At 32.6% G+C, this 12,710-nt stretch overlaps 1 protein-coding gene across 1 annotated transcript in view; it reads left to right on the top strand.

The window, feature by feature from the left end:
• Positions 1–6,679, top strand: part of LOC106709645 (serine/threonine-protein kinase 10) — a 42,913-nt gene extending 36,234 nt beyond the window's left edge. Inside the window, exons 24-27 of the mRNA XM_045684879.1 lie at positions 573–738; positions 2,023–2,118; positions 3,099–3,242; positions 5,439–6,679. Coding sequence (XP_045540835.1) covers positions 573–738; positions 2,023–2,118; positions 3,099–3,242; positions 5,439–6,332 — 1,300 coding nt within the window. The 3' untranslated portion in view covers positions 6,333–6,679. The remainder of the gene's footprint in view (positions 1–572; positions 739–2,022; positions 2,119–3,098; positions 3,243–5,438) is intronic.
• Positions 6,680–12,710: the final 6,031 nt, after the last annotated feature.

The raw sequence follows: 12,710 nt of genomic DNA, 5'->3' as shown, positions 1-12,710 counted from the left end.
CTTTTTATCGAGGTATCTCTAACTGAAGTTTCTCGCTTTTATCGAGGTATCTCTAACTGAAGTTTCTCGCTTTTATCGAGGTATCTCTAACTGAAGTTTCTCGCTTATCAAAGTTTGTCGTGACCGGACTGTAATTCTCGCTTACAGAGTTTCTTTTAAAATGGTAGAAATAACAAGGCATAAGAAATTGATGGCGCGGCGTTGCCTTGTAACTTTGTTACGGATGAAAGTTTATTTTGGGATATAGTTTGAGCTGAATGACGGTTTAATATGTAATTTAAAAAAAAAGAGACGAATAAGTTTTTTTTTTCAATATGATTTTTCCATTAATTAAAGAGTTGCGTGATAAATTTATTAAAATTAGGCTTAATATAAAAATGCTAAAGAGAACTTTCTTCCGACTATTGACATTACAAGAAGAATTTTAAAGACAGTTTATTTTTCTGCACGGTAAGGACGTTGGACATTGGTACATTCGAACCCAGGACCTGCAGATTGCAAGTCAGGTGCTTAACCCCTGAGCCACCGACGCTCCTAATAAGTTTATTAAATATATTTGTATAAATTTACAGAAAGAATACCCGTAAAGAGGAGGAGCTGAGCAAATGCCAGGCTTTGGAGAAGCGTTCATTACCAAAACGTATCCGCGCTGAGCAGAAAGCGCGAGAGATGATGTTCAGGGAGTCGTTGCGTATCGCCGGCACTGCTCACGATGACGACAGAGACAGGCTCAAGAAGGTAATACTTGTCACTGAAACTTGTCACATGTCACCTACCATTTTATATCAGATTTATGATTAATTTTAACAGTGTTAGACGCCAGATGGTAGAGCAACTTGCAATCAGCAGGTCCTAGGTTCGAATCCCAACATGTACCAATGTGTTTTTCTATTTACTTAAGTACATTTATCTGACATTCTTACTATGAAGAAAAACATCAGTGATGCTGCACATATCTGAGAAGAAATTCAATGATATGTGTGAAGTCAACTCGCACTGTGCTATAGTTGACAATGACCTAGTCACATCTAACTTAGTGTAGACTCTGAGCACAGAGAGTGGGGATGTATAGTGACCTGATGATGATGAGATGCCAGCAACAGCATTTTATGCAAGAATGTCCATACAGAAGACAGTCGTCAAGTGGAAGTAATTCCAAGTACAGTCTGATGAGTGTGGTGCAGGAGGACTAATTTTAGTCTTTCCCTTCCTACCCTTTTCTTGGATTTGATGGAAGGGGTAATAGCTTCTTTCTCTTTGTCCCCTTCTCCGTTGATTAAACGTAGGCAACACATCTGCATTTATGGATGTCTATGGGCGACGGTTACTTCGCTATTTCGGCGAATTCAGCAGCTCGCTCGTTTGTCACCTTGGCTATAAAAATTAGCTGAGAGTAAATCTCTGTTTAGACAAAGGTATTGTACCTTCATGAAAGAAAAGTCTGGTTTAGATATATCTGTGGGTAAGGTTAAGAAAAAAACCGCATATTATTTCATATATTTGACTAGTGATTGACCACGACTTTGTCGGCGTAGAAATAAAATAGCTTATAATATGCCTGCAGACTTAAGCTGTCTTCTTATCAATGTACAGTTAAAATTTGTCCAGCCGTTTCGGAGATTACCCGGAACAAACAAACAGACAAGAATTTTATTATGTTATTTCGTTATCAACTACGTTAATATATAATGTTCGCAATTTTTTTTGTTATGTTACATACGGACACCACAATTTAACACAAAATTATTACAGACGGATTTGTACACATTGACAGGGTGACGCTAGTGAGCAAGTTTTAATTTAGTGCCATAAATGCCCACCGGGTCAGATAACTTTGTCTGACTATATATCATAAGAAACGAACATGGATGGATGGATGTTAGAAGTTATCTCCGGAACACCTCAACAGATCTAGATGAAATTTGGCACAGATTTAGAACATAGTCTGGAAGAACACATAGACTACTAAGTTTTTTTTTTAATTCCGCTCGAACGTTGTTTTAATATATTTGTCGTGTTCAGTTCCAGGAGAACGAGAAGAGAAGATACAGAGCGGAGCAGCAGAGGTTGGCCACCAAACATGCTAAAGCTAAGGAGGAATTGAAAGCCGCTGGAGAGGTATGCTACAATGTCTTTACTCATTTGGTGTAGATTTATCTAACTATGTCTAGACTTAGACTCTTCTATAATTACTATCACTCTTTAGTACTTTGACGAAGAAATTAATATTGTATTAATTCAAATTACAGTTATACTTGTTTTAACACTTTGACAGCCGCTGTATTATTGACCTCAACGTGGTAATATGTTTCACAACAATACTTTCTGTATAAGTACTTGATTATTTATTGATAAAGATAACATTTTGTAATATTATATGTAATATAATAATAATAATGTTTCAATAAATATGATTTGTCTAAAATCTAGAGTCATGTGATGAAATGGTTGACGTATATTTAAGTTAAAATGTATTTGAAACAATGTCTTAAGTTTTATTTTATAGACCTTCCATATTCTTTCGTATTTGATCTTTGACACAGTAATTTCAATTGATTTCTAGATATGTATCTATAATAAAAAAAAAAATCTATCGTAGTTCTAATGCCATCTATTTGAAAATTTTAAAGCCAATAAGATATGTAAAATAGCATATATTCATATTAAAAATTATGACCAAAGTAGAAAACTGAGAGCCTTGAAGCATTAAAAAGAACTTTATTAGTAACCTATGTGTTGTTCTAGACCAGTGATTGTCAAACTTATTTCTTTCACCGCTCCCTTTGAAAATCAATTATATTTCAGAGCGCCCCTAATTTTTATTCAGCCCTAAAACTTAAAAACCACAATTTCATTACTTTAATTAATTTCAATGCTCCCCATTTTTTGGGTCTCTTATTGCCCCCTCCTAGGTTTCAAACGCCCCCAAGGGGGCGTTATCGCCCACTTTGGGAAACACTGTTCTAGACTAAGTTCTACATCTGTGCCAAATTTTATCAAAATCTGTTCAGCCGTTCTAGAGATACCTTCAAACAAACATCCATCCATCCAAACATTCACATTTATAGTATTAGTAAGATATACATACATTTGTCCAGGCCCTCCTCCGCGAGCTGGAGCAGTACCAGAATGAGAAGCGCAAGGCGCTGATGAACCACGAGAGCAGCAAGATGAAGGCCGTCGAGGAGAGATACGCTCTCGAGCTCAAGGAGTGGCGCGCCACGCTCGGCGACAGGAAGACGGTGAGTGTGCGACGACACGACACGTCACGACACGACACGACAAACTAATGACACGTCACGTCATTATATACAATACAGAAAAACCGATAAAGCTATGTGAACCTGTGGGTATAAGTCAAACTCAATTATGACAGCTCACAAGCGCCCTCATGTCAATGTCAAAAATGTCACAATATCCTCTTTTTACTTTAGGTGTCATGACATTTTTTTTTTGTCATTTTCTATGTCTAAGTAGGTTTTATATATATTTCTGATATCGACTGCGATAGCAGCGCCTCTCATCAGTTCAGATATAATTCAGGCAGATTGTAATATGCCACTTCATTACACGATAATGCAATCTATCTTATATATATAAAAGAAAGTTGTGTTAGTTACACCATTTATAACTCAAGAACGGCTGAATCGATTTGACTGAAAATTGGTGGGCAGGTAGCTTAGAACCAGGAATAGGACATAGGATAATTTTTACCCCGTTTTTTTTTTTTTATTCCGCGCGGACAGAGTCGCGGGTAAAAGCTAGTATAATAATAATAAAAAATTATGCGTTATTCCAACAATCTTGCAAAATACAAACGTAACATAAACAGTATTCATAATTGATAGCAGATTAGAGATTGTGTTGCGTTTCCGCGAAGCCCTCCCTTAAAGCTTCCCACTCTCTTCTATTGTAGGTCATCTTCCTCACGTCACACCAGCTGTTTTTTTTTTATATCATAAGGTGGCAAACGGGCAAACGGCCACCTGGATTCGCCGAAATAGCGAGGCGACCGTTGCCCATAGACATCCAAAACTGCAGATGCGTTGCCTACCTTTAATCAACGGAGATGGGGACGCACAGAAAGAGGATATTTCTCATTCCTATGCGTCCCCTCTTCCGCAAAATCCAATTTCCCTTCCCATTCTGTTCTAATTTCATCCTCCCAACTTAGACGCTGTCTCCCTTTACTTCTTTTATTTTCTCTTGGACACCAATCTATCACATCTTCGGACCATTTTCATTTTTACATCTACAGTATAGTCAAACAAGGGTATATATATTTCTGGTTAATTATATCAGAAAATATATAAAACCTGCATGGACATAGAAAATGATATAAAAAAACATAACATGATAACTACATTACGATAAGTTACACTTTTTGACATTGACAGAGGGGCGCTAGTGAGCTAATGTTTAGTTTGACTTTGCCCACCAGTTCAGATATTCTTGTCGGTATATGTCACGACACGTCATGCAATTGACATATACGACACGACATTTGAAACGTAACGTCAAAAGCGCACAAGGTACATTCACTAATACTGAAATGTTATTTAACAATTTTTTTTTATTTTTAAATGTGTCATGAATGCATGATTATAAGAGTGCATTGTTACAACTAAAATATGTCCCCGTAGTATTTTTTCATTATTTTAAAGTCAATTATAAACAATGCCCTTTCTTGTGCATGATAGCGTGAAGTATGCATGATGTTGCATGCATATTTTGCATGATAATAATCAATCGAGTCTTAAAATATCATACATTATCGCAAACTTTAGGAAAATTAAGCACTAGACATTTTCTTGTAATTATTAATTTCCCATTCTGCTCGTCTCCTAAATGTCGTAGCGTGATGTTTAATGGATTAAAACCTTCCTTTAGTATTAAGGTACCAAATGTAAAAAGAATTTTTCATTTTCGAGATATAGTTAAAGAGATTAGCGATCACAAACTTTAGATTTTTTTATTAATGAAATATATTTTAAGGCTCGTTTGTCTTTATTTCTATTTAATCTGTGTTTTCACAACTGAAACAAATGTTTTATAATTTGTTATCACTTTTAATGTTTTGGAAAAGAGAGAGAGAGTACAATACATTTGTTTCAAATGTGGTAACACTTTTGTTGCATGATTGGCTGTATGATACTGCTTCTGAAACTAACCGGTGGTGGACACACCAGGTGCAAAGGCTTTTGAAATGTTTTGAAATTAATATTTCAATTGGTATACTGTTTAAAAAAAAATCGTTCATATACGTTTCATGACACTATGACTTTAGTATGAATTCGTCAGGCGAGTTTAATTAGGGAAAATGTAGGTATAAATTTCAGTTCATTTCAAAAGTCCTAGATGTAGGTGTGGAAGAGATAAGTGTTTGTGAAGTCCTTGCGACATAACGAACGCTAAAACTTCCACAATTTGTCAAACAGAGCCTCATTAGAAGCTTCGAGAAGCAACTCGACGATCACGAGAAGAAGTACGGAAAGACCATACCTGACAGATCTTTGTACCTCGAAGCACCCTGGCCGAGGAATGTACTCCAACATGTTCTCAGCGCTTATCAACAAAGAACATCCTTCATAGGTTCCCTATCTAGATCTAGGACAAGTCTCAATTTAGCACTGTCCACTTCAAATACACCTAATATGGATAGAAGGCGTTCAGTCAGTCCAAATAATGATTATAGAACATCTAAATCAGCAGCCTCCAGTATAACTAGTACTTCAAAACGTGGGAAACTTATCAAAGCTCAAAGATATAGTTCAACATCTAATTTGAAATTAGTGTCAGAGAAGATATCAGGTTTTTCAGTGTTTCGTGGTTCTGATGATATTCGACGGGAACCTATCATGGCATACGATATGATGGAGAATAAAAAAATAGAAGAGGAACCGAGAAAGAGTCTGGAAAGATCGAAACCGGTGCATAAAATGCCGATTTCTGTACGTAATATGAGTCCGGCTCGAGTCAAAGCGAAGTTGAATAGACAGAGTATGAGTGAACATGCATTATTAGAAAAGAACGAGGATGTGTTAAAGAGAAGTTTCTCACAGCAAAATTTGAAACAGGATATTTCTATGGAGGCGGTTGTTATCGATATGCCATCGATATCGAAGTACGACACTTTTAAAAGTGCCAGCACTATCGATAGTATCGATATCGATAAGGATAGTGATGCGACACATTTTAGTAGATGGGGCCCGGTTAGGGGATCTAATAGTTACTCGAATCAAGGTGACATCCCTGTCAGTCAGCTTTCCACTATGAATTTTAAGGCGGCTCTGGGCACAGACAAGAACGGACCTCCTGACTCTATGGCTTAATTCCACAATTATTTTTAATAAATTTAACAAGCATGCTTGTACTTCCAACCAACACGCTTACCAAACACTTCCGTTTTTTTTTCGTTTAAATTGAATTGTATTGTTTATACTGACAGCTGTCAAAATCGTATTGACAGCTGTCAGATTCAATTTACTAGCAGTTAAACTTTTTATAAATTGGAAGATATGTGAATGATAACCCAAATATAAATCAATCGGCTTCCTTAAAGAAGTGCTTTGCCAAAGATGGCTTCCTCTAATCAAATGTTCCTTCCATCTTATATCGGCCAATATTTTAAATTAAGGTTTATAGAATTTATATTTAGACCAAATTTTCGTATAATAAAAAATTAGATAGCCAAATAAAAAATGTTTAAATAATCTTTAAACTTCGCGCATTTTCTGTGGAATAAAATTAGAGTAACGACAAGATTATCTTCCTCCTCTGTCGCATTTCTAGTTGTGTATTAGTTTGTCTCTTCCGCGGCCGGAAACTTATCATTTTGGTCCTTACCTATAGAAAATTAGATTTATACTGTCCAATATTTGTTCAAATGTTGGACGAAGATCGATAAATCGACAAATCTTACATTCCAAACTAAATAACTTAAAGTTTACTTTGAACAAAGTTTTTACTGTTGGTCAAATATTCGTCCAATATTTGAACAAAGTATCAACGGATTTTTTTTTTAAATACTTGAGTCACAATTTTATTAGGTCGTTATATAAGACCGAGTTATTTGCCATTTTGTTAAATATTCAAGTTAAGTTTTTTTTTAATGTTATCTTAATTTTAGGTTTGGCACCTTTTAAATAAGTCGCTTTGTAGACATCACGTTAAAAATCTTTGATTTAAATTACGTTATAGGTCGTTTCAAATATATTGTCGGCTCACGAGCATATGCGCTGAGTAACGCATCGTCTAATGTTCCGAGCCTACAACTTATTTGAAAAAAATAATACGATATTATAAAAGGAAATAAATTTAATTTAGATATCTATAAGTTCCTAGGTAATTAAATATTTATATGAAAAAAAAAATGGTTAAAAATTTTAATATTTTACTGAAGACGTTAATATTTAAATCTATTAAAGAAGTTATTGGTATTACTACATGTGTACTGTAACATCATACCTTAGGTCAATGACGTCACAATGATGATAAAAAAAGTATGACACTCAGGGAAAGAATACTTATCAAATGACACCAAACTCGTCAAAATTGATTGACTCGTTTACGTTACATGAGGTATCAATATTACAAACTTATTTCCGCCTTTGAAACAAGAAAAGGGAAGTGTACTAGGTAGGGGATGTCTTTTTTCTGTACATTCTTTTCTTTCTTTGATATACTTATCTACATCTTCACTTTAAAACATGACCAGGTCGATTTATTAGAGTCAATGTCATAATGGTGTCATGTCACATGTGTTGTAATATCAGTTTTAAGGCCTTCATCTGTTACTGCCTAGATTTGCCAAAAAAATATCCAATATTTAAACTTCAATTAAAGGACTTTATCTGTTGTTAAAATTAAACGGTTTTGTTTTCAATAAAATATAGAATTTAATTTATAAAAATCGAGTAATTTTTTTTTTGTTATTGTAAAAAATTTCTTTGTATTTTGCATTCTTCCGAATGTTTATGATTGTTTAATTTTTTTTGGTTTTTTAGAGCATAAACCTTTTCAATCATCCTCAGAACATTTTACCAAATTTTCATTAAACTCTGTCCACTGGTATAGCAATTGACAAACCTACAAACATTAAAATCTTATGCATGTTAAATTGCTTTTTTTTAATTTTAAAAAATGTTACCATATTTAGATTACATTACCTGTGGTTATGATAATTTTAATCTGTATTTTGGTAGGATTATGCATGTTTGAATTACCATTTTTTTTAATTATAAAATCATTGTTGAATAAAGGAAATTTGTTGTTACTTTTAATGATATATTGATTAAAATTTTATATATAGTAAATATATTATTTCAAATACATAGTTTCAGTGATACAGATAAGATAAAACTTTGTTTTCTAAAAGTAATTACATATATGCAAAATTCTATTTTTTTTTAAATCATACAGATCTAGCGATTTTTTGACACATGGTTTTTAATATTGTCATTAGATTATTATAAATTTTAGATTTAATGATAAACCTATAGATATTTTCTTTATTCAACAATGTTATGTAAATTTTTTTTTAATAATTGTCACATTGTAATCATTATTCCAAAATATATAATTGTATGTAAATAAAATGTTAAGATATTATTGGCTTTTAATAGCATTTGGTGGTGGACGTGGCTTATCTTACTAATATTATAAATGCAAATGTTTAGATGGTTGTTTGTTTAAAGGAACCTTCGGAACGGTTCAACAGATCTTGATGAAATTTGTCACAGATGTAGAACATAGTCTGGAAGAACACATAGGCTAATTAAATTTTTTTCATTGCCGCGTTGTTAAAGTCACGGGTGACAGCTATAACATGTGAATAAAATTGCGTAATTGGCCGTTTGATAAATTATCAAATTATAATAATTTTGTAAACAACCTGTATATACTTCCATGAAAGAAAAATAATCTTACTAATATGCATATGAAAGCTTAGATTGGAAGGTATTTCCGGGATGGCTTTTTGGATCTGGAGTAAATTTGGCATAGATATAGAACATAATCTTGAAGAATCGCGGGCAACAACTTTTTTAGGTATCAACCAAACTTTTTAATAAAAATATGTAATATAAAAGATAACCGAAGTAAGCTGTAAAGGTAAGTTAAATATTAGTACTGATATTGAAATTGCGGGAAAAATGTCGTCAAAAAAAAGAAAAATACTTTTAGTTCCCTTCATGTGTAATAACTTCTACAAGATGATCAATAGATATTTTTATCGTAGATTTCACTGCAACTCCTGTTCAAATACAAAAAATTAAGAATGCAACTATCAAATGGAAATTTAAAAAAAGCTCAAAAATTATTTATTACATTCATTACCATAATATTTCTTATCTCATTACTCATTTAATTTGTACTTTCCTTAAATTTATTTCACTTTAAATAAAATTAACTTATTTATTTTTATTTAAATTTAAAAATAATTTTTGATCCTACAGTCAATTTATTTTAAACAATTTTTCGGCACGTAGTTGTCTTTCCAAGGTTAAAACTGTATTATAAATAAATAAATTATGTCATCTCTAGTATTTTAAAAAATAAGATAACAGTGGGAAGTGGTAAAGCATGCTTGAATGTTTTGCATGAGCATATCGCCTGCACTGTACCATGTTGCTGAGACCTCTAACACTTTAATCACATTTACCACGGAACTACACTGAAGTGATCCTTTTATAATTTTCATAGTAGAAATCAATAGAAACGAGAAATTATAACAAATCTGTTGAAAATTCTACCTTTATAAGACTGAACGGATTAAAAAAGGATTTGTTTTTGTTACATCAATTTAAACATCGAAACTTGTCAAAATAAATCCACAGACAATAAATGACATTGTCAGCCATTGACATGTGTATATATAATTTCTCATTTCGACGCTGCGATCAGTCAAGTTTTAAATTAGTACTTTGTGCTAGAAATGGATGAGTTAAAGTATATTTGATTTAAATTAATTACTAAATTAGTAGTTAAAGTAAATATTAGTAAATAGTAGTTTTTTTACGATTTGAATTATTTTTTACAATTTGTTTCATATATTTATATATTTGAAATAATTTTCTTTCATAATTCTTCACAATAAATTATTCAATGCCTTTGTGTAATATAATTATTAAATATTAACATTCAAAATCAAAAAAAGATTATCGGTTAATTCAACTGAATACTGTCGCGTAGTATTATATTGTTTATGGTCATAAGCAACATGCTCATCGTGCTTACGGTACTAACATGCAGCTTTAAGGTACGACCTAACCTGGATGGAAACGGAATGCAGCACAACATGGTATGAATTTCTGCTTTACTATTTTAAATCAAATGTGCACAACAATAAACTAAATTTGCGGAAAATCAATGGAAACTTAGTCAGAAATATTTAGCTGTGATTTCGTACACATTCCTATTTAAAACGTATTTAATAAGCTATCTTAATGTATTTTAACTTGTAAATATTTAATGCACCCTGATGTTAGAATCTTAAAGAGACATCGACGATCTTTATACGTGGCATCACCTTATTCATTTCACTACAAAAGATATAGAAGTTTTACTGAAGAAATGAGCATTTAATGGCTCTCACACTAAAATCACAATATAGCCAGGCAAGTGAAGCCATTTTTTAACTGTAAAATCAGCCCAAACTATAGTCATAATCATAGAATGATAAAAGGCTTATATTTACTTATAGCATATCACAGCTCTTATTTCGTATTTTTGGCCTTCCTAGTAAATTACCAGTTTAGTAGTTTTCTTTAGTACATGGCAACATCTATTTATACACACCATCTACTAAAACTGTAATGTGGTAAATCAGTAACCAAAGACAATTTTTAAATTTTATAAATAAAATTCCAGGCTCTGGATGAAGAGTTTGCCGCACAATTGGAGGAGCAAGAGAGACTGGCGGCAAACGCCCGCCTTCCCCCGCCGTCACAATCATCCTGCACCCTACCACAGCACAGCTCGACGCTGCATTCGTCTAGAACTAGCCTCGCGTCTAGCCATTACGATTAAACCTAGTCATCTCGATCAGTCTTTAATAAACTGTGGAAGACCAAAAACTAGGTTGACAACACTAAAATGCTGGACAGATATAACCTTGCTCATCGGTGTTTTACAAACTTTTTGTGTATAAAACATACTTTTATTTATAAATTATATATCAAATAAGTGTAGCTCAAAAGAAATAAGTATACACACATATTTTTCTCTTACCTCTCACTTAAATACGTCCGAAACGAAAAATATCACATTTTAAAATAATTTATCTTTTAGGTAAATTTACAAGCACTTGTCCAATATTAGATTTTATGTAGTCTGTTGATCAAGAGAAAGATAAAATGTCACGTGATATTTCATAGAGACCTGTCAAATTGACAACTGTCAAAGATAATAAAATAGTTTTTTTTTCATTTACGGAATTTCTTAATGTATAAATATTATTAGCTGACTTGAATTTCATAAGTAAAAACCTTTCTTCGTGATCATTTGAAGTAACAAATATAAAATCTATTTCGAAACTTTAGACGTCATAATTGGCGGGAAAATTAGGACTTTTAAAGGAAAATGAAGCTTATAAAATCTTAGTGCCAAAAAAAAAGTAAAATAATTAATCGAATCTTCAAAAAGCTTTTTTACTTTTAAAAATTGTACGCGATAAATTAGTATTGTAGTAAATTTAATGCGAAATGTGCATTTGGCGGGCCTTATCCAATTCTTACGACTGTTAGCTTTTATTTATAACCTAATTAAATATATTTGGATGGAATTAATTAATGTGATCGGCTACTGTATTCAGTGCGTTAATTGACTGCTTTTAACATGCAAAATTATAATATTAAAAATACATCTCCAATTAACAATATATTGCATTGTTTATTGTAATTCTTTATACACTCTTAGGTGAGTGCACCATTTGATTATATGTGCTAAAGTCCAAGCTTAATATAATGCCTGGTTTACATTATTCCAGTACAGTAATACAGTAGCTCTGGCCTCACATGTAATGTACGGGAACATAAGCACCAATTAGTGTTTACATTATGCCAGTTGTATGCCAGCGCTGGTTTTAATTGCTACTGTCCTGTTATACGGGCATAATGTAAACCAGGCGTGACACAAAAAAAACTTATTTCAAGTGTCAAAATAAGTAATGTAGTTGTTAAGGAAACTTTAGAAAACCACTGAATTGTAATAAAATTGACCTTAAAAAGCTTATGAATGTAAATTACGAAAATTAAGGTGCTTTTTTAAACCCGTTCCCATTTAATTGATCTGAAATAAGATCTGAACTGCGATTTATTGTAAGTTACGTTCGGCCTAAAGTGTTCGTATTCGTAGATTAGACCTAATCTAAAAAGGTAAGCCTATTTTTTTTATACGCCGTGTATTTTACGTCAAAAGAAGACAAAGGTCCCCTCGATGAGTTTACACTATAATAATTTAAGTAAATAGAAATATATAGAGTGAAATTATTTTACACAAATGTCAGTGTATGCCGACATAAACGATGAATGCCCTACTTTTAATGCGTATTATAAAAAAAATACAATATTAGGTAAAATATAAGTTAAGAAGGAATTCTTGTATTCATAGTTAGGATTTGAGTTTTAACAATTATTACCGATAATTACCGGATTTGACGTCAAATTTTTGACATTGACGTGTTATTACGTCATTGCAAGTCTTTTTTTAAT

Source organism: Papilio machaon, chromosome 28 (genome assembly GCF_912999745.1).
Source record: "Papilio machaon chromosome 28, ilPapMach1.1, whole genome shotgun sequence".
In the NCBI taxonomy this organism is placed as follows: domain Eukaryota; kingdom Metazoa; phylum Arthropoda; class Insecta; order Lepidoptera; family Papilionidae; genus Papilio; species Papilio machaon.
Note: the sequence above shows the minus strand (reverse complement) of the source record. Positions and strands in the feature narration are given on the sequence as shown.